The following is a 25787-nucleotide window of genomic DNA, read 5'->3' as shown; positions in this document are numbered from 1 at the left end:
ATGGACTAGGCTAGTCTCAACCACCAGCTTGTCCTGACCATCTCTTATCTTCAACTCCACAGTGCTGGGACTGTAGGTGGGATGCTAATGCTGCCTGGCTTGTTTATGTGGGTACTGGGGATTGGCCCACATGCTTGTGGTTCTGTGCAGCAAGTGCCTTTTCTCTTTATTGCTCGAGCTTGCTAGTTTTTTTTCCTTTGCTTTCTTTCCTTTCTTTTTTGAGACAGGGTTTCTCTTGTAGCCCTGGCTTTCCTGGACTGACTTTGTAGATTAGGCTGGCCTTGAACTCAGAGATATGCCTATCTCTGTCTCCCCTGAGTAAACAGAATGTTTACTATGGTAGCACTATGGAGGGGCTGACAGAAGCTCCAGGAGGAACAACATTACTTCCATGTCTGCTGTGTCCACATGCTGTGTGCTCTCACCTTTGAACCTGAAAATACTACCAGGCAGTTTTCTAATTTCAAAATAGTCTAAAATCTGTGTTCAACCTTAAAAAAAAAAAAAAAAACCTGGTTGAAAATAAGCAATCAGCATTGAAAGATCCCAGTAGACTATGCACACACTACACAGAAGGATGACTAATTATTACTTCTCTTGTTCTTCTCTTTGAGACAGGCTCACAGACTGAGGACTCCGCTGTATCCCCCACCCTCACACCCAGTACTAGACTCACAGGTATGTGTCATCACACCTGGTTTATGCCATGCTGGGGTTTGAACATGTGGCCACATGAATGCTAGGCAAGCTCTTTAAGATATATACTCAAGCCGGGCGGTGCACGCCTTTAATCCCAGCACCTGGGAGGCAGAGGCAGGAGGATCACTGTGAGTTCGAGGCCAGCTTGGTCTACAAAGTTCGTTTAGGAGAGCCAAGGATACACAGAAAAACCCTGTCTCGAAAAAGAAGGGAAAAAAATGATATATACTCAAAAAACCAAAACAATAAAAATTTGTCACACAGAGAAATAACCCAATTCCCTTAGAATACCTTTTTCACATTCTTCTTTCTTAAAATTATTATTTATACATATTCTGCCTGCATGTACACTAGCAGGCCAGAAAGAGAGCACCAGATCTCATTTTTGTGAGCCACCATGAGGTTGCTGGGAATTGAACTCAGCCAGTGCTCTTAATCTCTGAGCCATCTCTCCTGCCCTTCATTCACATTTCTACCCAGACCAAGAGGCCAAAAAGAAAAGTTACTAGGATCAGGGAGGTAAGATCAGGGGGTGTTTGTGGGTGGCCCAGTAGCATGTCCATGGTTCAGCTCTGCAGACTCCTACCTGCCTAGGCACTGCCACAGGAACAAGTAGGAAATACCCACTCAATGAGGATGACCTCTGGTGCTATTTTCCCTAGACCAGAATCTCCCTGTGAGCTGCAATCATCAACATCCCCAGCACACAGAAAGAGCTAACACAGAACACAAGTGTGATAATGAGGAAGATGTTCAGATGGAACAGACAAAAGGGAAGATAGGAGAAGACAGAAGGAAGGAGAGTAGAAAGAAAAGAGAACACAAAGGAAGAATATAGATAGAAGCAGGAGTGGAAGGGTGAAATGTTGGGTAACAGCAATTTACAATGTCAAAGTGTCAAGCACAGGCCTTGGGAGGGTACCTTTCTCGGGGCAGGGATTTGCTCAGGGGCTGCACAGGCACACAGTTAAGTCTGTGTGTCCCAAGCAAATGGGAGCTAGAGAAAAACCCAAAGCTTCTCATACATGATGGTGAGGTGAGACCACTGGGTATCAGTAGCTGTGTCTTAGGGGATCATTAGGACACCCACAAAAATACATATGGGCTTCCAGTTCCCTTTACTTGGCAGGATTGCTTACTGGCAAGGGCCCAACCCAGGCCACTGTGATCCTGTCACATTGGGGAAGGTTCTTTGTGTCCTCTTCCCGTAGCCCTCTGCCCCCCCCCCATCTCCCCACCCTCTGCCGCCATGAACCCACAGGGACTGTGCCTCATATACCAACTGGCCAGAGCTTATACTTACATTGCCACCTCCAGGGACATGCTTAATATTGTCCTTGGAACCACACTTGGATTGAATATGGCTGTAGCTCACTTTTTTGGAGACTATCTGGACCTGGAGTGTTAGAAAACAGAAAGAGAAAGGGGGGACAACACAAAGGGAGGGGGCTAGTTAGAACTGACACGAAGCAGGCAGTGAGTCCACATATGGCCACTACAGCCAACAACAAAGAGTGTCCTTAAACTTCTGCCCCCACTTTCATTAGAAAAGGGGTTGAAAAACACAGGAAAGGAATGTGAAAACAAGAAAGGGAGTGAGCAAACAACACAAGACAGAGCATGCTGCACAGCGCCACGTAGCTGTCTTCACTGATTCTGGGTGCTGAGCTATAGTTTCTAAGACTCAAAGAGCAGCAGGTCCCTGAAGCCCACCCAAATATGGCCCCACTTTCTTGTGAAAGCCCACCTTTCTGGGAAAGCTGGACACAGGTCTCTAGCTTTTCTTTAGCAAGGATACTGATGTTCTGACCAGTTCCCATCTGGGGCCTGGCACTGCTACAGCCAGACTCACTCCTAGAGACAAAGGCTGCTCTACAGATTGTTTGGGCAGCTGGCCAACAGCACAGAGTTGGTAACAACGGAAGGAAGACACACTGCTCATATAAAAAGGCAAATGGTCACAGCACCCTGAACCTGACACCAGGGGGTGCAGAGGCCACGGCCTCAGCAGCTCGCACACCTCACCCACCTGTTTCAGAAACACTGATGATGAAGCTCGACTTCCTTTTTGTTTTCTTGCTTGTTTGCTTGAAATAGAGTCTCACTATGTAGACAAGGGCGGCCTGGAACTTGCCATGTACCCCCAAGCAGGCCCCATACCCCCCCCCCTTTTTTCTTTTTTTTTTGGTTTTTCGAGACAGGGTCTCTCTGTGTAGCCTTGGCCATCCTGGACTCACTTTGTAGACCAGGCTGGCCTCAAACTCACAGCGATCCGCCTGCCTCTGCCTCCCGAATGCTGGGGTTAAAGGCGTGCGCCACCACGCCCAGCCTGAGCAAATCCTCCTGTCTCGCCTGTAGCAATGCTAGGATTATTGCCAGTTTATCTGTTTTAACAATTCTTTGAATCCTCTAGATGTACAATCCTGTGTCTGTGAGCTGCATGTACAAAGAGAAAAACCAAAACGGTGCTACAGTGATGTACCAGTCAGGAGGACACAGCCAGGCTGCTCTGTAACACTTTAGCCCGGGAACTCAGTAACCTACAGAGTTCTTCTTTAGCTCTCAAGGAGAGAGAAAGAGGTTCTTCCTTCCTTCCCTCCTCATATGAAACTTGCTGTGCTACCTATAGAACACAGAGCTCACCCAGACACTTTGCCATGTTCTATTAATTTCTTAACTTCTTCATGTCTTTAGCAGGAGATCACTGTTAGCCAGCCAGCCAGGTGTATCTGTCTCCATACCCCAAAGCAGCTTGATGGTCAAAGACAGGGCGGCAGGGCTCTGCGTACTGCCACTGCCCTGCCTTCTGAGGAAGAACCGGGTGTGATGGATTTGTATGCATACTAGATGAGTTTCAAATGTCAAGGAATGACTGACAGTTTTCAAGCTCCCTTCAGCAAGCTGGGGTATGAGCTCACAACTTGGTTAGCTTTCAGGGTTGATATAAAAAAAAAAAACAACTGATAGCTGAGTCATTAACTAGAGGAAGGAACACAGGAAGGAGCAGGAACTAGTTAAGAACAGGAACAAAATAGACTAGAAGGGAAAATGACTCAGGCTAGAAGAATGATGTTCCCATTTTACCTCAGAGAGGTAAACCTAAATAAAACTCACTTTCCCCGCAGGCAGTTTCTGTGTACTCGCAATGGAGCCGGCTGCTTTAGTGACTGCATTAGGTTCAGGCTTTCCAGCTGTGGCAGCTGCCTCTGTTTTTTTCTCTACTTTGGCCTGGATGGAGATAAAGGGGGAAGGGGCAAGTTTCAAACCAAGATGAGAGCCCAGATGCCATGGAAAGAGAAAGGTAGGAGAAGAAAAAGCAAGGCCAGGATGCCAGGCAGAAAAGAAGCAGGTCACCCTTGCCCCTAGGACAAAACACTCCTAGGCTAGATCCACAGAGATGCCTGAGCAAGGGGCACAGGAAGAGGACCCACAGGCCAGAGCTGAAACAAAGAAGAGACCATGCATTTATAGAGAAACAGTTCAAAGGCTAAGAAGATCAAATCAGTGGTTTCTTTGTGAGCCTGTGAGAGACTATCATTGTAAATAGCAGCACCTTCTTGACTAATGGCCTGCTCTGCTCTGCCCAAGCACATGGTTACAGTCACCAATGATGGTCAGCAAGACATTTGCCAGGTATACTACAATAGACAATAACCTAATCACTAGCCCGTTATTTATAACCTCAAAATTTTGTAGCATGAAAAACTAAGAAGAGCAAAGATGGGGACACAGGTCATTTGTGGCTCCTCCCAGACACTGGGCTGGTTGTACCACAGCCACCACTGTTTACCAAAAGCAACGAAGGCCCTTATCCTGGAATGATCCCAGCCTGTCGTCAATGTCTTCCACGCGAACCATTACTCTGCCCCATTTTTGTGCCTATTCAATTTCTTTAAAATGTTTTTAAGAATCTTATGTGTATGAGTGCTTTGTATAGACATAACATGTGCACGCCTGGTGCCCACAGAGACGAGAAGTAGAGTTACATACAAATGGTTGTGAGCCACAGATGAGGATTCTGGGAACTAAGCCTGGGTTCTTTGCCAGCGCTCTTAACCTCTGAGCCACCTCTCCAGTTCTTAACCAACAGCTTTGGATATAAGTATCCTACTCTGGTGCTGTCAGAGTAGTTCATGTGCTGGGAGAGGATGTAAGGGAGGCTAACTGCTCCAGGGATGAAGCGTCTCAGGTGAACTTTGGTACCAATTTTTCCACATCCTGGGTTACCAAGAGAGCTGCTAACACAACGCATATATCTGTGATCCCTGCAACCAGAATGTTTTTAAAAAAGTTATTGTGTATGTCAAAGTATGCATAGACACTTATGCTACAGCATGTGTGGAGATCAGAAAAGAACTTGTAGGAGTCAGTTTTCTCCCTTCATAACAGTTTCTGTGGACTGTCATTTTTGTGACAACTGTTGTCAGGGTGGTGCTAAGTCCTTCTATCCCCAGTTATCTTGTTGGCCAGAGTGTTCTTTGTTGTTTCCCACCCACGCCACCCCCAAAATAAGACACAGTCTCCCTGTGTAGTCATGAAATTTGTTACGTAGACCAAGCTGGCCTCAAACTCAAGAGATCCTCCTGCCGCTGCCTCCCTCTTCTGGAATTAAAGTTGTGTCACCACCTCTGGCCTAGGGTGTGAAGGAAGAAGCCAGACTATGTGGCTCCTTTCACAGCATAGCTCCTCTTGGACACCAGAGGGCACCCCAGCTCTCATTTGGACAGACTCCTCCCATATCATGGGATGGAGAAATAAATGTGTCCAATAAGAACCAAAAATAACTGGGTTCATATCCAGTGCCTCTTTCCCTCATAGTTTCTGAACCTTTCTGTCCATGCTCCCTAACCCTGTGGCCAGCCATAGCGATTCTGATGGTCTGTCTCCTGAGTGCTCACATCACGAGCAAGAACCACACGTCCAGCTTTCTAAAATTCTTATAACAAGACTCTTTCTACTCGTTCTTTCCCAAAGAGAAATGTCAGCCTAAATCCCACAATGCTGAACAGAAGCTCCTTATGGGAAGAGAAAAAACAGAGCTCAGCCCAGGCCTTCCCTGATATTCCAGTGCCAAGAGCCCAGACTAGAGTTCCCTGGTGCTGAATACAATGTCCTAGCAACCACTTTTGGTGGCTGGGTGAGGCAGAGAAGCAGCAGAAGGCAGCATGCTAAAACCCGAGGCTCCGAGACTCACCCGGCCTCCTCCAGGCTGATGCTTCATGTTTTCTGTAGAGCCAACCTTGGAGCGAACACTCTTCAGGTCAGGGGCAGAAGCAGTAGTGGCCAGGCGGCTCGTCCTGGGAGCAGAGCTGCTAGATTTAGCCGAAGTGGGCTTCTTGTCCACAGAAAGAGCCACAGAAGGCCTGGAAGGTGCAGCTGTGGGCTTGACTCGAGTGGAAGGCATCCCTGCAGGGGGTGCTGCCCCAGTGGGAGTGGTGGTTCTCTTAACAGAACTGGTAGAGGTGGTCTTTGATCGACTCAGGTCAGCTGCAGAGAAACGAGAAGCAGCAGGAGTTCAGCGAGGGGCCTGAGCTGGGGAAGGCTCACTAGGCTTCAGGTTGGTTGTATTAGCCATTACCTGGTGCAGACTTAGCAGTCATCCTTTTAACATCAGCAGGTTTCCCCTCAGTTTTAGTGGCTGCACAAAAAAATTAGTATATTTAATCAGAGATATGCTAAGATTCACCATTCATCTGACCATTACAGAACGAGCATGTTGAGCCAGTACCTGTGCTTGTTTCCGGGACACAGTACAAGATTAACTGCCCACATGAAGACTGTGCACAGCACACATAGCCAGCACTGCAACCTAACGATGACGCATGCATACATGGCCAGAGAAGCAGCTTACTAAATATGCCTCTGGAATTAAATTGCCTGCCTCTTTCTTTGCATGGTAGAGAGTGAACATAGAGCCTTCCACACACCAAAAGTGTTTTACCATGGAGCTGGACGTACAAACACAAGGTGATAGGATCTCTGGAGTCACTAAGGAAGAACTAACTCATCTGAGAATTCACAAGAGTCATCTTTGTTCAGGATTTTCCTGAATGCACACAGCTGCTAAGCTTACTTAAGAGATGAAGGCATGTTAAGTTCAGGGCCTGCCTGTCTGTCACTACGCAAGGTATTGAAAACTGAGGACTGTTGCATGAAGAAGTCACTACACTGTTGGTGCTACAACCAGAAGGAAAGGGAAAACCCTATTCTCTTCCCACTGGTTCCCATGGGAAGGAAAGACTTGGCAATACTCACCGCTGGGCCTCTTCGGCAGGGGTGTGGCAGGACTTCTACTGCTCGGCCCAGTGGAAACAAGAGTTGAGGGAGATGTGGCTTTTGAGAGGGTTGGAGTGGTTTTAGGTCCAGCTCTGAGGGCTGGGGCAGATGCAGGCTTGGATGGCGAGGTTCGCTTTTCAGAAATCTTAGCCTCTGTAATTGGCTAGAGATGGAAAAGTGAGAGTAAGAATTACAGGTCAGTGATGGCCCCAGAGTTTTATGAGCATGCTCCCCAAATAGGAGACACTACAGACTCCTCGGTGCCTGATAGAATCTATGGTTCTAAGATCGGGACTCCAGATAACTTGGGGAAGGTGTTAGCTGCTGGTAGTGTAGTCAGCACACTTGGAACACTGAGGCAAAAGGATTGCTTATGAGTCATGAGTTTGAGGCAAGCATTAGCTACATGGTAAGTTCCAGAGCAGACTTGTCCAAATAGTGAGAACACAAACAAAACCAAACAAAACACCCAAAAACAAAACAAAAAAGTCTTGAAGTGCAACTGGCCAGGTAGGGAATCCTGTGCTTTGAAGTTAGGAAACGGGGTCAATCTACATCACTCCAGTGGGAATGACAACCCCACAGGGTGCATCGCATCACAACCTATTTTTACTTAAGATCCATTGCCAATATTTGACTAAGACTTAATAAGCACCTGAAACAGAGGCTAAACGTTAGCCATTCTTTTGGGTAACATCTACCCAGCCTAGTGGGACAGGACAGCCCTCCTAAAGATGAGTAGCTGCCTGACAAATCAGAGTCAGAGCCTGAGCTGCTGCTGAGCCTGAACCCAAGTGTGTTCTTGGGAAGATCACTGGACCCACATTTCTCTATCTGAATAAAGAAGATCATCAGAACACAGCACTGTTACAGCCCAGCTATTAGGGACTTAGAGGGCGAGAAGATTGGCAGCAGAGAGGTGACAAGAAGGGGCAGACCTGACCAAACACCAGGCACGGAACACTGTTCAATGAGGGTCAGTTACAGTAATGTTAGAAATTTAGAGTTGGGGAAAAACAAAAACAAAAACAGCCTGGTCTACATAGTGAGTTCCAGGACAGCCAGGGCTACACAGAGAAACTTTGTCTGAAAAAACAAAAGCAACAAAAAAAAAAAAAAAAAAAAGAATTTAGGGTCGTCTCCTAGCATATCCTATCAAATCAAATCTATCTGCTCATGCAAAATCTCAAGATCCGAATCAGGAATGTGCACTCTTTTCAGTTTGCTCTGAAGTTTTACCATTATTTTTATGTGCATTGGTGCTTTGCCTGGCCTGCATGTGTGCCTGTGTGCCTGTGTGAGGGTATTGGCTCTACTGGAATGGGAGTCACAGACTCCTGTTGTCATGTAGGTGCTAGAGATTAAACTCAAGTCCTCTTGAAGAGTAACCAGTCCCTTAACCGCTGAGCCATCTCTCTAGCCCAAGATTTATATATTTTATATGTATACCTGGACATATGTATATGTACCATATGCATGCTTGATGTACATGAAGTCAGAAGAGGTCAACAGAGGGCTTCAGATCTGCTGAAACTAAAGTTACAGATGGCTATGAGCCACTGCATGGGTGCTGGGAACTGAGTCCAGGGCTTTCCAAAAATAATAAGTGCTCTTAACTTCTGAGCCATCTCACCAGCTCAAATTTCTGTCTCCCCCTCCTCTCTCTTCTCTCCTTTCCTCTCCTCTTCTCTCCCCCCGCCCCTCTCTGCCATGAATATGCATGTGACTGTAGAGGCCCAATGTGGATGCTATGAACCAAACTTGGGTCCTCTGGAAGAATAACAAGTACTTTTAACCCTGGAGCCATCTCTCTAGACCTTGTTTAAGGTGCATCCATCAGCTGGGCATGGTGGTGCACACCTTTAATCCCAGCACACAGAAAGCAGAGGCAGGTGGATCTCTGTGAGTTTGAGGCCAGGGCTCTGATACACAGAGAAAAACCCTGTCTCAAAAAACCAAGGGGGGGGGGGTGGGGAGGGGGAGAGAGAGAGAGAGAGAGAAAGAGAGAAATCACTAAAGACGGTATCACCTATCAGACATCAAAAATTTGTTGGGACAGATAGCCTCTTTAGCCATAGTTGGTTCCCACTTCCCTTTCCGAACAGGTTTCCTAACTCTATTTGCTTTATATACCTACTACTTTAAGGGCAGAGATAGTCTAATAAGACTTCAGTGAACCACTCTTTTAAAATGTTTTTGTCTTTATCTAAAGAAAAAGCAGCAAGGACATTTACAATGCTGGCTACTCCTTCATACCATATAGCTCAAACGAGCCTTGAACTTATAATCCTTCTGCCTCAGCCTCCTGCATGCTGGGCTTGATGAAATATATGCCCATCAACCTGGAGAGATGGCTTACTGGTTAAGAGCACTGTCTGCTCTTCCAGAGGTCCTAAGTTCAATTCCCAGCACCCACATGATGGCTCACAGCCAGCTATAATGTGATCTCATGCCCTCTTTCTCGCCTGCAGGCAGAGCACTCATATAAACAGTGCTGTAGGGGCCCAAACTTCAGAAATGGAGTTAAGATCTAGGCTCAAATCCTGCCTCTGTTATTGTCATGGACTTTATTTAGGAAGGCAATTTGACTGAGCTTAAGCTTACAGAGTTGAAAAAAAGATAACAATATTTATATTATGGATGGCTGAGAATCCTGAAGTGTTACATGTATCAAGCAACTAGTCCGGTACACTTCGTTATCATTATTCACTAGACACTAGTTCTCTCCTCCCTGCAGCCAGGAGCACTGTTCCAAATGGGAGCCAACTGTCTGGGTATGGTTGAGAAAGAAAGCCTTTTGAGACACATCATTTTTGGTCTATGATAAGCCTTACTTCTTAGCCAGGGTTTCAATGTAAGACCACAATCCCTAGGTTTACTCTACAAGATTCAAGCAGAACATTACCACATTTATTATCTTAGGAAACATTTCTCACCATGAACTTAAAGATACCAACAGGCAAGGTTAAAGGCCCCTCTCAAATAAAATAAGAATTTAAGGAAGGCAGCAGCCACAGCTTGCACCCTCCCTTCCTCTAGGAGCAATCCTGAATACAAGTCCAGCATTAAGTATGTACTAGGAAGACAAACTTCACAAGCAGCCTAGTGAGAAGTAGCCTAAAGCTTAGTGCAAAGTAAGCTGTCACGTGATGCCAGAACCTGCTGAGTTCAGTTTGAAGAGTCAGCATGCTGCTAAGTAATAAGGAAAACTTTATTCTGCAGGATGATTAAAAGGAAAGGCAAATAGCTGAATTGGAAGTAAGAAGTATGGTCCACCCCAAACAATATCTGATTAGTATGTGGAGCACAGGAAAGCAAGTAAGGTACACAAACAGGTGAAGGGTAAGAGCAGTTAAGAAAAAGGAAGACTGGAAGCAGACACAACAATGCTTCTGACCAGGGCAGACAAAGGTAAAAAGAATAAAAGGTTTCCAAGTGTTACACTAGCACCAATAGGCGCCCACACTGACTTTCAAAGCACCCACTGCCCTTCCCCTATTCTTTCCCAATTCCACCAGCTCATCATCTGCAGCCAAAAGAGCCTGTCTATGGACCTGAAACTCAGAGAGGGAATCTTCTTGGCACAGTATATGGCTGGCTACTTACCTTTGGTTTCACGTCTCTTGCAGGTAGGGTGGAAGGCCTGGCAGTAGCAGTGGCAGCAGCAGGGCGTTTGTGTGGGGCAGCTGGCACTGAGCCTGAAGCAAGGCTCATGGGTTTTTTATTCAACCCACCAGAGGTGGTGGGAGCTGGCTGCTTAGGGAGAGAAGTGGGCTGTGTTTTGGCTTTCGATGTTGAAGTCTTTGCAGGTTGAGTGGTGGCCAAAGGCTTTAGGTTGATAGTTGTTTAATTTTTAATTTTTAATTTTTAAAGAACATCAAACACACAGACAAAAATAAAAACAAATAAAAAAGTATAAATTGCACAATTCAAAATAAAATTATAAACAATGAGGATTGATGCAACTGAAAATTAGCATTTCTTTCTTCTGAGCTCAATAAATAGTAAAGTAATAGATACCAAAATGAAGTGGGGTGGTGGAGGAGAGAGGCCGGTGTGATGAGGCCTCTATAGTTTGGTAGCCCAAATACGTTGAGAGGTAACACTGGAGTCTAACAAGACCTTCTCCACCCTGCCTCACCCCCAAGGACAGGGTTTCTCTATGTCTTTGGCTAGACTAACTTTGTAGACCAGGCTAGCCTTGAACTCACAGAGATTCGCCAGCCTCTGACTCTGCCTCCTGGCACTACAGGTACGCACCACTGAGCCAAACTCAAAATGAAGTTTAAGAAACTATAATTTTCTTTATTCTTAGTTTGACCCAAGGTCAAACTGAACTGCAGAACTACATCCCCACGTCTGTGGAAATGCCTTCTTAATCATAGTGCCACATATTCAGTTCCTAAACAATCTTAGTTAACTTTAGGTGGCTGTAAGAATTCTATAAGTAAAGCCATCATCAAGTGATTAAAGCATTATGAGCTTTTTAAAAAACACTATCTTGCTATGCTGCCCAAGCTGGCACTCAGCTCGTGACAGTCTAGCCTCAGGCCCCCAACTGTTGAGATTACAGGTCTAGGCACCACACCCTACTTTCTTAGCTAAGTCTTGACAAGACTGAATAACTATGCCCTAAACTGTGGCACCCGTGTGTTTACCAAGTACAAGAGGAAATTTCTGAAGCTATGATCTATCTGAAAAACCTTTATTTCCTTTTCATGAACAGATTTCAGAATAAGTCTATAATTACTTTTTGTTGTTAGCAAGGGAAAGGTAAGTGATTTATAAATTGACTATGGTGAACTTATTAAGATCCTGTGTGAAAAAGCCATGTACAAGGCCCTAGATTCAATCTCCAACACAGAAAACAAATATCTAATGAACATTTTACACCGATATACTAGGGAAGTGCAAAGGGAGAAGATTTTAATATTTGGGATAGGCCATATGAGAAAGTGGTAATATATTTTCTAAGAGCATTTACATTTAAAGAAAGACAAGACAGCTCAGAAAAAAGACATTGCTTTCATGATTCAAGCAATAATAGCAGAAGGTTTCTTTTCTTTTCTTTTTTTTTTTTTTTAATTACAGAAAAGGATAGCCACCATTCACTCTTGCACCTACCTTCGCTTTCTTTTCTGGGCTTGGTGGTAGCTCCTTATTTGGTGGGGTAGTGATGTCATTTCCAGCCACGTCCACAGCAGCCTTCCCTTCTTGTCTGGCAATTCCTAAAGGGTGGACAGTCAACGGGAATTATCCTAAGCAAATGTGCTTTACAGCCATTTTAAGCAAAGAAGACCTCATTGAGAGATCCATGGCTGGTGCTCCATTCTGAAAAACCCAAAGGGCTGTGCTGCTGAGAATGGACAGCTTCGTTCTCCCTATGAGCACAACAGCTCTTGGAGCTCTCGTCATTTGTCCCTGTGCTAAAGCACTCAAAGAAGGATTTGCCCCGATCAGTGCAAAAACCAAAAACCAAAAAACAAAACAGCTCTTAATGTTCAGTTTCCCTTCCCTTAATACTAACAAAGCGCTTCTGTCACCCAAACACCAACTCCCTGATTAAAAAGGGGATGAAAACCTTTTCTGCCATAGTCTATCCCTTGGCATAAAGGTTGCTGAGAGATGGGGCAAGAGCCAGATGGTTCAATAACCTCCCTTACTTCCTTTCCCTGTAAAGAACCACTTTAGAGGATGTGAGATTAAGCTGCTCCAATTCTAACAGTGACCTAGATTTCCAGCAAGGCAAAGACCCATGGACAATAAAGTCACCAGCGTAAGCTAACAAAGCAGCTCTCCACAGGAAAGATGCTTCAGATGTCAGGAAGCTATGCCTAGACGCTATGCCTAGAACTATGCCTAGAAGCATTGTGAGCCTATGAAATGTGCAGTCCTAACACTGAGATCTTCCAACTGGCATAAAATCCATAACCACAAAAAGTATAACTTAAGAAAGACAGGGCCATAAAATCCAAAAGGCAATTGGCAAACAAAAGAAAACATTTGCGCCTCACCTCCAACACAAAGAATTATATAAGTACCTCCTAGGATATCATGCAGCCAGGGTTGGCTTGGAAATCACAACATATATGAGGATGACGTCTGATTCCCCCATCTTTACCTCCTGAGTGCTGGAATTATGGAATTGTACCATTACACCAAATTTATGCAGAACATATCTAGGCTGTGGGGATGCTGGGTGAACATGCAACCAACTGAACTACACCACCAGTGGCTTATCTGTGTTTTTGAAGACTGGCTCTCACAAAACAGATGCTGATCTTGAACTTCTTATTCCTCTTTCCTCAATCTCCAGAATGCTGTGATTACAGGCCTGTGCCACCACACCCAGGCCCAAGTTATCAGTAACTTTTGTAAGGTTAGCAATCCACACACACACAAAAAAAGCATCAAAATAATATGCAAATAGGCCACAAAAATGATAATGTCTTTTCAAAATAGGAAAAGGTAAGCTAGGACAGTAGCACAGGTCCATAAGTGCAGTCCTGGGGGAGGTAGGAGCAGCCAGAGTTTAGGTATATAGTAAGTTTGAAGCCAGCCCGGGCTTCAAAATCTGTAAGGACTAGAGAGATATCAAAGGTGAAGAGCACTGACTTCTCTTCCAGAACCCACATTGCCGCATAGAGATCTGTGGGATCTATGGGCACTGCATGCAATACATAGAAATGCAGGTAGAAACACCCATGTAATAAATATATTTTGGGGGCCTGAAGAGATGGCTCAATGGTTAAAAGCACTGTCTGATCTTCTAGGGGTGTTGAGCTCAATTCCCAGCAACCACAGTGGTGGCTCACAACAATCTATAAAAGTGATCTGATGCCCTTTTCTAGTATGTGCACCAGATCTCATTTTAGAAGGTTGTGAGCCACCATGTGGTTGCTGGAAGTTGAACTCAGCATCTTTGGAAGTACAGCCAGTGCTCTCAACCGCTGAGCCATCTCTCCAGTCTCCGAAATAAATCTTAAAGAAAAGGCAAAAAGTGTTTTAGAATTTCTAAATTAACATTCTGAATTTCACTGCTTGGTACAGCTTTTCAATAGTCGCTCTAAGTACTGCCATTCAAGTTTAATTATTTAGGATAAACCAAAAACCTTTTAGTCCCACTACTTGACCCATCCTACCTTGACTTTCTGCAGTGTAACTCATGATTTACACATCCAGGCAAACACACTACTGCTGAGCTATATTCTGAGCCTTTAGCCCCAATTTTACAAATAAATGTGCTAGGGATAATAAAAACAAAACACAGCCAGGCAGTGGTGACCCACACCTTTAATCCCAGTACTTGGGAGACAATTGGATCTCTGTGAGTTCTAAGCCAGCCTTCTCTACAAAACGAGTCCAGGACAGCCAGGGCTACAGAAACCCTGTCTCAAAACAAAAACAAAAACAAAACAAAACAAACATGCTTGGGGGCTAGAGAGATAGCTCAGTAGGTAAAGCAGACAAATGGAATGTTTGAACCTTAGACTCTACCAGAAAATGCCTGCTTGTAACCCCAGTGCTGGGCCAGGCAGTCTAGAAAATGGTGAGTGTCAGGGCAATGAGACACCTTGTTTCAAAGGAAGGGATGATGTTCCCTAAGACTGTTCTCAGACCTTCACACAAATGTGTCATGTGCCTGCATACACACAAACACACAGGCATAAAATCTGTCTTAGGTCTATTTCCTGTTCACAGCCCCGAGAAAACACCCTGCTACTGTAATGTCCTCTAGCTTCTGTCAGGAAAACAGTCATTCATTCTCTGAGAGAGAATGCACAGTCCCTCTCTGCTGGTTTCAAAATTACTATCTCCTTGTGAAAGTTCAAGTTAATTTGAAAACAGAAATTTAGTTATGAGATGCCTGGGCATTTTTCACACTTAGAATTTGCTCAGTTTCTTGAACCTGTTTTTATTTTTTATTTGAGGGGATTGCTCTTTTAGAGACAGGGTTTCTTTGTATAGCCCTGGCTGTCCTAGACTCGCTCTGTAAACCGGGTTGGCCTTGAACTCATATAGCTCTGCCTGCCTGCCAGGTGCAGGGAGTAAAGGCCTGTGCCACACCCACCAGGTACTTTCTTCGGTCTTTATGCCATTATCTTTTGACAAATTTGGTACACCTGATCATGATTTCCTTCAACAGCCATTGAGTCTTGCATCCTCCTGCCCCTCCAGTGTCTCTGAAAGGTGACAGCTCAAGTTTTTCATTAATGTACCTTGCCTGAGAATCACTCTTTTTTGCTATTATTCAAATGACTGAAAAGAATAATTTCTACTCATTTGCCAAACTCACTGATCCCCCTAAGGACAGGACTCAGGACAAGTACTCTACCACTGACCTATATCCACAACTCTGATTCAAACACCCTCTACCCCGTTTTTTTTTTTTTTTTTTTTTTTCCCCTGAGACAGGGTTTCTCTGTGTAGCCTTGGCTGTCCTGGACTTGCTTTGTAGACTAGGCTGGCCTCACACTCACAGCGATCCGCCTGCCTCTGCCTCCATAAATGCAGGTATTTGCTCTTCCAGAGATCCTGAGTTCAACTCCCAGCAGCAACATAGTGGCTTTACAACTGTCTATAATGCAACCTGATGCCCCCTTCATGGAGATCGAGCACTTATTACATAAAATAAATAAAATCTTTAAAACATAAGGTCTTAACCTGTAAAAAATAAAAAAAATAAATAAAAAATAATAGGCTGGAGAGATGGCTCAAAGGTTAAGAGCACTGACTACACTTCCAGAGGTCCTGAGTTCAATTCCCAGCAACCACATGGTGGCTCACAACCATCTATAAGGAGATCTGGTGCCCTCTTCTGGCCTGCAGGGGTACATGCAGGTAGAACATTGTATACACAATAAATAAATACATCTTTTAATAAAATAAAATAAATAAAAATAAAATAAAAAACAATTTCTAAGTCAGGTGGTGGCGCGCGCCTTTAATCCCAGCACTCCAGAGGCAGAGGCAGGCCTGGTCTACAAAGCAAGTCCAGGACAACCAAGGTTACACAGAGAAACCCTGTCTTGAAAAACCAAACCAAATAAACAAACAAAAGTAATAATAATTCTGTTTTATCCTTGAGATTTGGGGGGGGGGAGGGTTTCTCTGTGTAGCCTTGGCTTATCTGGACTCACTTTGTACACCAGGCTGGCCTTGAACTCACAGCGATTCACCTACCCCTGCCTCCTGAGTGTCTCCTTGAGATTTATTAAAAACATTTTAGGGCTGGCAAAATGGATTAACAGATGAAATCACATGGTCTTAAGCCTGACAACCTGAATACAATCCCCAGGAACCACATGCTGGAGGGGAGAGTGAAGTCCTTCAAGTGGTCTGATTACCACATCTATGGCATGGCACATACTTGCCATGTTAACTCCTCACCCCCATAAATAAATGAAGTGGTCGTTAAAAGTAACTTATGACTTTTATTTTTGATGTACACAGGGGTGGTGGTACGGGTGCACAAGCTCACACAAGCCACTATGTGCCTGTGGAGGTCAGAGGGTGATCTGGTGCTTGGTTCTCTCCTTCCACCATGTGAATGCCAGGGACTGAACTTAAGTTGTCAGAAAGTGACTTTATCTACTAAGTCAGATCTCACTGGGCCCTCATTTTTTTGTTTTCAAGAAAACTTGTAACCATTAAATCAAATTTTTTAGATTTATTTATTAGTATGTATACAGCGTTCTGTCTGCATGTATGCCTTCAGGTCAGAAGGGGGCATCAGATCACATTATAGATGGATGGTTGTGAGCCACCATGTGATTGCTGGAATTGAACGCAGGACCTCTGGAAGAGCAGTAAGTGCTCTTAACTTCTGAGCCTTTTTTTTTTTTTTTTTTTTTTTAATGCCTGCTTTAAAATACAAATACTGTACTGTTGCAGACAATCACCCTGGTATATTTAGCATGTATATTCTGGCTGTAGTTCAAGTGAAATTTAGTATACAGAGCCCTACCAGTAATTTCTGACCTGCTGTCTTTCTGGCCTTACTGATGATGCTCCCAATCCATGGTGGTACTGCCTGAAAGAATTAAAAGCAATTCCCTGGGTCACTGGGTACCACTAGGTAGGAGTTAAGTAATGGGAAGGACTCTTTCCTGGCTGTGTCGGGTGGACATGTTTTCTACTTGGTTTTGACCTTCTGTTGGGCAGAAAGAGGTAGAAGAAAGCTGTGGAGGGTTTTTTCATGCCCCTGGGTAGAGAATTGTCAAGATAAACAGTTTATACATGTCCACAATGTTTACTTGGTGATGGCAGGCATGGATGGGCCTCTGCAACTGCTGCCATCATGGGTGGATCATGTCAACAGCTGCTTCTGCTGAGGCAAGTCTCATAAGTTTACCACCACAGGCAGACTGCTCAATGCTAGATGTGGGCACAAAAACAGTTTACTTTTGCTAGGCTTCCTTTTTCCTATACTTAAAAAAATTTCAATTTATTTAGTGTGTATATGGCAGGGGTACCAAGGTATGCATGTGGAGGTCAGATTACAATTTATAGGGATCTGCCTTCACCCTAGAGGAATGAAACCCAGGTGGTAAGGCTTTACCTGACCTGTCTTTTTTCTTATTCTTATTATTACCTACTTGCTGGAATTCTAGGTTGCAGGCTTCTCCAGGGGTACAGAATAAGAAAGAAACATCACTGGGAGCTCACTGCACTGTTCTGTAGGTCCTGACTCAAACCTTTCAGGCTCCTTTACAATACTGTTATCCTACAAAGCTGAGCCTGGAATAGAGAGTTGTGTTTATAAAGGAGGAACAGAAAAAGATAACTCAATATGCTCTTATCTTGATAAGTTTTCTAGTGTAGAATATTTTCTATGTGCACACCTGCATGTGTATATCTATGTTGAGCTATATGCAGTTACAGTTTTTAAAAAACTGAAGGCTGGTCTGGGGAGATGGCTCAGAGGTTAAGAGCACTAACTGTTCTTCCAGAGTGCTGAGCTCAATTCCCAGCAACCATATGGTGGCTCTCAACCACCTATATACTGTGATCTGATGCCCTCTTCTGGTGTGCAGGCATACATGAAAGCAGAGCAATGCATGCTTGTATGTATGTATGTACGTATAAATAAAGAAATAAATCTTTTTTAAAAACAAAAATAAAAAATGGAAACAAAACAACAAACTGAAGGTCTCACCAAACAAGACTTGCTACTATTGGCTCTAGCTCACACTAAATATTTTTCACTAGCACAGGGTTTTCAGTAAACAATAAGACACATAATGAAGTCTTATTGCTTGTATGTGCCACAGTAGCAGCATCTGCATCTGTTCACACAAGCACAGCTATACATAAGCATTAACTGCCACTGTCCATCCAGATGTGATTTTTCACAAAGGACCTCCTCCTTGCTCCAGGGGTACTCTTAATAGGCCTTCTGGAACCTATGAGTCAAATGTTGCCTGAGTGTTACCAAAAGAAAAAAGAAAGTCTGAAAAGGAATTCATTGTATTAATCCGTGTTTCTCTGTGTAGCCTTGGCACTGTAGTCCAGGATGGCCTGGAACTCAGAGATCTGCCTGCCTCTGCCTCCCTGAACACTGGGATTAAAGGCGTGAGCCACCACCTCTGGCAGCAGTTTTTGTTGTTGTTTGTTTGTTTGCTTGCTTTAAGGGCTAGAAATAAAGGCTGTTTACTAAGGGAAAAAAGGCATTCCCGATAGCGAAAGTGGGCTATCAACCTGGGGAAAACCACAAAGGCTCTATTCTAAATTAATTTACAAAACACCTGTCTCCTCTCACATCTGTATATTGGAGGCTTTCTAGTGCATGTTCTGGTTGTTAGACAAAGCCTCCTACAATTTGTACTTTTCCTTATTTTTGTATTTATCATTAAGCTGTCTAAACTAGCCTTAAATTTATTCTATAACCCAGGGTGGCCTTGCATTTGCCACCCCCATCATCAGATTGGAAATTACAATTGTTTTACCTCTTCCAGTTCATCCTACATACTAGGAACAGGGGAGTCTTCCCCACATAGACCTGGGGCTGTGTTACTTGCTGTCACTGGCAGGAAACATAGTAGTTAGCAGTCAAGATGCTGTCTTAGTACAGCATTTGAAGCTTACTAAGAATGGATATCCATTTCTAGGCATCTTACCTATTTGTTTTTCTAGATGACAACAAAGTGATTCCCAGGTAGGGGTGAGGGGAAGAGGCATATGGACAGAGGACAGCAGAGACACATAGTAGCTACAGCCTGGATGTGAGCATCTTTGAGTTAACTTTCATGAGATTCTTCTAAGGCCTGAATATAAATACTACCTAAAATAAATAAAGCCATCTTAGTTTTAAACTGCTTTCTCCTTCCTATTGCTTCTTTCTTCCTTTATTTTTCTTTTTAGTCTTTTGAGACAGGGTTTCTCTGTGTCCTAGAGCTAGTCTCCAGCTCAGAGATCTTCCTGCCTCCGCCTCCAGTGCTGGGATCTAAAGCATACATCACCATTGCCTGGCACAACTGTGTCTTTCTTTGCCAGGTTCTCATTCTATAACCCACAATGATATTGAACTCACAGAAATCCTCAGCCTCCCAAAATGCTGGGATTAGAGGCAGGCACTCCCACACTTAGTACTGGTTTCAAGTCTTTGTTTACATGAGTACTTTTATCTGAAAGTCTTTATCTCTGAACTGTCAGAAATCTTGTTTTGGTTTTTAGTTTTTGAAGACAAGAGTTTCTCTGTGTAGCCTTAGCTGTCCTGGACTCACTTTGTAGACTAGGCTGGACTCAAACTCAACACAGATCCACCTGCCTCTGCCTCCCAGAGTGCTGGGATTACAGAAGATACATAGCCAACGCAGAGAAACCATGTCTCAACCCCCCTCAAAACAACAACAACAATCAAACCAGGCTTAAATATCTCCCCAGAAAAAAAATTTCACGAGTCACAAATCTTTCAGCCACCCCCAACCAAGCCCTTGACTAGGTGGTTAAGTTGCTTAAGGACAATGACAATCTCTAGCACCCAGACAGTGACTAGCAAATGGTAGGCGTGTTAATTACTCTTTATATAGCTTAGTGCTGGGATTCAGAAATGTATAGGTGAATGAGTTAGTGGATTTGTCAGTCAGAATATTCTTTCTACAAGCACAAATTTCTCTTAGTGTGAACTAGAATATGAACCTGTTCTCAAACTAACAAAACCCTCACTAGTCACTATCCAGCCAGACTGGAAGATAAAGGACTACAGTCTTGTGTCACATACTGAAGTCACTCAGAGTTCTGGCAATTTACCAAGCCATCCTTGGTGTGTATGAGCATAGGATATAATCCCTACTATGCAGCTCCCACAAAAAAGGAACTGAAAGGAAGGGAGGGAAGGGAGAAGCAAACAACAATTAAACTGGGGGAAAAATCAAGTCTTCACTCATGCCTAGAGGATGCACAGCACTAACTCTTCATGACCTCCACAGGCTTCTGGGGATAAACAGATGAAAGATAGATCCCTATATATGAGGGCTGTTGGGATTTGGCTCCAGTCTGCCTACCTGTAATGTCATTACCTACCTGCCATGGGGGTGTGGCCCTGCCCAAGGCTATATAAAAGGACAGATCCTCCTCAGTAGTTCTCCTTCTCCCTGCCCCCTCTTACTTTTACTTCCTCTCTTTCCTCCCTCTCTCCTCTTCCCCCCACCCTCCACCACCCCTTACTTTTGCTTTCTCTCTTCCTCTGTCCCTCTCTCTCTCTGGAACCCCTCCTCCCTTTCCTTCTCTCCCCATGCTCATTTTATAAACCTCATATAAAATCATATCATATATCTGGCATTTGGTATCTTATCATCTGGTAGCTTATCATTTTCCTTTATTTAACATAAAAAGGGCTTCCTAAGTCCTGCAACAACTAGAAGTTTGCAAAGGCCCAGGGTACCTGGATTCTTATAATCCTGCATCATAAGAGACTACAGAGGAAACACAAGATTTTTTTGTCTAATCCATTTAAAATAAAGACAAAAAAAAAAAAAAAACAAAAACAAACAAACAAACAAAAAAAACCTGCTAGTGTTCTGAGATGGCTGCTCAGGTAAAAGTGCTTGCCATGTAAGCCTGAAAAACCAAGAGTCTGATCCCAGAACTCATGTAAAGACAAGGAAAAGACCAAATTCTGCACACAAGCTGTGGTACATGCCTACCTCAGTTATAAATTAAAAACAGCACTTCATGAAAATGTACTCAAGAGAATATTGAGAATGGGTTCTAGGAGAAAGTGACTACTCATGTTTTAAATCTCCATAAATACTCTTGTTAATTATGGTCCTTTGTGGTCAAACTGGACCCAGAGAAAAACAAGCTTTTTTTGGACAACAAAGCAAAGCCGTGGAGGTGGAGATGGGGAAGGAAAGAAAGGCAATGAAGAAAGCGCAGATGGAGAGAGCACAGAAGGCAGCCACAAAGCGTCGCGCCGCACTCAGCAGGTCACGGGGTTGCAAGTCTCTCCTCCCCACAAATCCTCAAAACACGTACAGAAAAAGTAGAAGCACAATTGGGTCAAACGTGAAGGACATGGAGAGAATATTAAATAAATATTAAAAGAATATAAAAGGCTCTCTTCAGATTCAACAAAAGTAAAACCTTCTCAAAAACAGAACAGAAAACAGCTTCCACCCAAACTGTACAACCTAAAGAGGTTAGTGCTGATAAGCCCACTGAGAGTCTCAACAAAGTAAATCAATCAGCGGCAGTGGGATGGTCTGAGCTCAAGAATCATTTGGTTCAAACCAATGGGATCAGAGGGGTGGAAGGATGGGGGATGGGATAAGGAGGGTGGCATGAGGTTATAGGCAGCTCTTGTTTTTAATGCCCACCACTCCTGCCCCCACCCATCGCCAACCCAGCCAGCCAGCATCCAGTCAGGCATTCAGCTTGACCCAGCCAGATTCACTTTGTTCTCTTGCCTTGCCCCCTGAAAGAATGAAAGCTTCCAACAAAATTAAGCTTTGCCCCCAGGCAGTCCCAGGCTCCAGGAGTAACAAGCTGCTGATGCTCCTGTCGCAATCTATCACTTTGGCTCCTTCCTCACTGTCTGCTGGTTCCCAGTGGAGGCAAAATTTAGAAACATACCATCACGTGGGGTCTCTTTGCACAGCAACGATGGAGTGCTCTGGGTTACAGTGACCTCAATTTCTTTCTTCCCTGCCAGAGCCGGCAGTCCTGGCTGTTTCTCACCTCCCTGGCAGATGAAGGGACATGGATCAACTCTTGTCTCACTAGTATCTTCCTGTCCCTTCTCCTTGCTGCTTCCTCCGGGAATCTGTTCAAGCTCACTGTGGCTACACACCCCAGAAATGCCCAGCTCCTTCTTCCCGGAGCTGCTCTTGTCGTTGCTGAGGTGGATCGCTTCTCTTTCTTCTCTCTTCTTGGCCACTGGCTCCTCGCAGGTTAAAGGTACCTCTGAAGCAGACAGGCTGGGCAGTTCCCCAGCATTCAATCTGCAGATAGCTGACTGGTCCTCGGCCACGGTCATGGAGCGCCTCACGGCAGGCACTCCCAGTTTTCTGGGCAGAGGGCTTGGCACTGGGCTACTGGTGGGAGGCAGCAGGCCTGAAGGAAGCTCCTCTCCAGCTGGCAGTTCAGGGTACTTATCAGCAAGATTCTCAGCAGGGGGCACTGAGAGGTGATAACACTCAGAGAGGGCTCTTCTGATTGCCTTTTTCTGCTGGGGGGTTTGGTCAAACGTAGGCCCCTCCTCAGCAGAACTCAATTTCTCAAGCTCCTTATCCTGGCCTGGGCTGTGAAAGCCTGAATTCAAATTTTCCTGAGTGAATTCCACCATAGTGATTGGTGGACCAGTGGTGGGCAAATTCTCAACAGTTGGGGCTGGGTGGGTGACAGCCACCAGGAGTGAGGACTTGTTACTCAGCTGCCCAGAGTCGCTATGCATCCCCCCGATCGCAGGGCAGCTGGGAACACTGCCATTCTCTTTTCCTGAAGTTGTAGCCTTTAAGACCTGAGGGCTCGGAGCTACTGAGTAAAAGTTGGGGTTCCAAGGACTGGTTTCCTGCTCCTTCCCATACTGAGTGAGGGTGTCATCAGCCCCAGGAAAATTCAGATCTGGCTGGCCCTTGGTCTCCACTCCATTCTTTCCTGCCACCTTCCCCCGAGCTGTAGTGGCTTTGTCCTTCCCCTCTGTGAGTCCCAGGTGGAACTCAGCTGTCTTCTGGTGGACTAAGTTCCCCTCCGAGGGCTGGCAGGTTCCTGAGATCACATACCTGCTCTGAAGGTGACGGGAGGTGGCTTGATACGCCTTGTTAGGCTCTTCAATGTTGAGTTCTTTGTCTAGCTTCCCTTCAAAACAGCAGAGCTTATCCTGTTCCAGGAAGCTGGTATTCTTCACAAGCCCGGCTTTCAGCTGCCCGTCCATGCTGACATTCAGCCCGATTTCATTCAGTTTACCCTCTGTCCTCTGCCATTCAAATCCATCCTGACCAATTTCTTTGGGAGAATCCATTCCGCGCTCTGGAGGCTTGCCTTTAGAGAGCTGGTCGTACGCGGCAGTGAGAGCGGCTGGCTGCTTGTCTGGAAGCGACATGTCTTTTCAAACACTGCTCCCCCACTCACTCTTGGAGCTCACACCACCCACGTTCACACAGAGCTTGCAGTGACATCACAGCAAGTTCCTGGGATTCATGATAAACTCTGTATTTCTCCCAATCCCCCTTTCTCCTCAAGGAGTTGGGTGCCAAGTGTATTTATCAGGTGTGGAAAGGAAGAATAAGCAAAAAAGAAAAAGAATGCCACTGTTGGTTAATCTGTAACTCTAATTTCCTGCTAGCTAGCATTCTGTTTAGCCCTAAAATTTAGGGCACAGTATGGTGCCAATACAGGCACCGGCGATAGTAATTATTTCAGTTTTCTCTGATACAGATATATGTGAACCCACACATTTACCTGGTTCTATGCCTAGCCTGCTAAATTCACCCCCTCAATAAAAGTTTTAAAAATAAGGCTCATTTGCCAATCCTTAGCTATAACCCCCGAAGAATAATGATTGTAGGAAATTGTTCCAATTTTCACTTAAAAAAAGAAGAAAGAGTGGAGTTTTCTGTCCCAGCAGCTGATCAATTTCTCTCAAAAAGTCAGCTCACTGGCCCAGTCCTATTCCTGGAAGAGCTTTCCCTCCTTTCTCTATTTAATGTGTGTGTGCTCACCACAGCTGTGTAGGAGTCAAAGGTCATCTTTCAGGAGCTCCCTACAGCCATGTAGGGTCCAGGGATCAGACTTAGGTTATGAGGCTTTTTCGTAACTGAGCTATCTTGCCAGCCCAACTATCTGTTTCTTTATAAACTTCAAAACCTGACAGGATTTTCAAAGACCTACGCGTTTTACTGGTTGACATCTGTGCTGGGAGCTTAATGAAGGCGTCATTCACAGACACCAGCATGCTATGCTTGGGGGTGCATACTTTTAATCCTAGTACCAAGGAGGCAGATGCAAGTGGATCAATGGGAGTTTGAGGCCAGCCTGAGCCACATAGTGAGAGCCTCTCTCAAGAGACACCAGTGCACAGGGCTTTGGACATACATCCCAATAATTAATCCCAAACACTTAATTGCAATTATAAGTCACACTTGTGCTTCTGCTGCTTCTTGGTTCCTCCTAGGAGCTTCGCACTCCTGCCTGTGTGGTGCCACCTCTGCTCTTCCAATGGTCTGACTATGCAAATACACAGCTTAGTCCATCTTTTTGTTGTTGTTTTGTTTGAGATAGGATTTCTCTATCTAACAGTACCCTAGGTGTCCTGGACTCACTTTGTAGACCAGGCTGGCCTAGAACTCACAGAAAGCCACCTGCCTCTGCCTCCCAAGTGCTGGGCATGCACCACCACACCTGGCTCAGTTCATCCTCTTTTGATCTCTAGAATCAGAGTCAAATCTGTGTCTCGGAGTTTTCCGTGGTCATTAGAACCTACTGCCCCCATTTAGTGCAGGTACAATCTTTTGTTTCCCTTTGTTTTTACAAATCACACATTTAGGACTGAGTGATAATGCAACAAAATTCCTGGGCTAGAAGGGACCACCTTAGGCTGTAAGAATGCACCTGCATGGCTTGAAGAAAGCTGATCTTGCTGTCTGGCTTGTAATTCTCTACCTATCCTAACACAGAATCCCATGAAATAGTCTATCAAGAATCCTAAGAACATTTTCTAAGAATGAAACTGGTATATACCCGTCTCGAAAAACCAAAAACAAAATACAAAAAACAAAAAAAACTGGTATATACATCCCAGTAGTCCTAGGGACTAAGGAAGGTGAGGCATGTGGTCAGCCTGGGAAATGCACTAAGACCCTCCTCAGCTCAAAGACAGAAAAAGACCCAGCACGTTTGGTTTGGGTGTAAATGTGCTAGATGCGCAGCATTGTTGAAATCCCTGTGCATTTCTTATATGCAAGTCTGGTACACTGAGTTCTGTGGTTCCTGTCCACCTCTGGCCTACCATAAGGTTTTGGGTTTCTTTTTGTGTTTGTTTTTTTTAACTTGGGGTTCTAGTGGCCAATATGTTCAGTAGCTCTCCTTTTTTTTCAAGACAGGATTTCTCTGGATAGCCTTGCCAGTCCTGGACTTGATTTGTAGACCAGGCTGTCCTTGAACTCATGATGATCCACCTGCCTCTGCCTCTGCCTCCATGAATGCTGAGATTTTGTGTTTGTGTTTTTGTTTTTCTGAGACAGGGTGTCTCTGTGGATAGGCCTCGCTGTCCTGGAACTCAATTTGTACAGCAGGCTAGCCTCAAACTCAGAGTCTCCTTACTTCTGCCTCCCAAATTCTAAGATTATTGGAGTGCAACCCTGCCCACCCTT

General features: G+C 44.7%; 1 protein-coding gene across 7 annotated transcripts in view; it reads right to left on the bottom strand.

Annotated features, from left to right (window-relative positions):
* Positions 1 to 25787, bottom strand: part of Map4 (microtubule associated protein 4) — a 130422-nt gene that overhangs the window by 6468 nt on the left and 98167 nt on the right. Inside the window, exons 2-9 of one of the 7 annotated variants that reach the window (XM_051140315.1) lie at positions 22051 to 23505; positions 12100 to 12203; positions 10582 to 10803; positions 6955 to 7138; positions 6278 to 6337; positions 5894 to 6186; positions 3814 to 3927; positions 2003 to 2095 (exon numbers count right to left, since the gene is read on the bottom strand). In XM_051140315.1, coding sequence (XP_050996272.1) covers positions 2003 to 2095; positions 3814 to 3927; positions 5894 to 6186; positions 6278 to 6337; positions 6955 to 7138; positions 10582 to 10803; positions 12100 to 12203; positions 22051 to 23505 — 2525 coding nt within the window. Of the gene's footprint in view, positions 1 to 2002; positions 2096 to 3813; positions 3928 to 5893; positions 6187 to 6277; positions 6338 to 6954; positions 7139 to 10581; positions 10804 to 12099; positions 12204 to 22050; positions 24107 to 25787 lie in introns of those variants that run through there. The other 6 variants (XM_051140318.1, XM_051140323.1, XM_051140317.1 and 3 more) reach the window with 6 other exon arrangements.

This window comes from Acomys russatus, chromosome 32 (genome assembly GCF_903995435.1).
Source record: "Acomys russatus chromosome 32, mAcoRus1.1, whole genome shotgun sequence".
NCBI classification, from domain to species: Eukaryota; Metazoa; Chordata; class Mammalia; order Rodentia; family Muridae; genus Acomys; species Acomys russatus.
The sequence above is the reverse complement of the archived record's forward strand: the minus strand, read 5'-3'. Positions and strand labels throughout refer to the sequence as shown.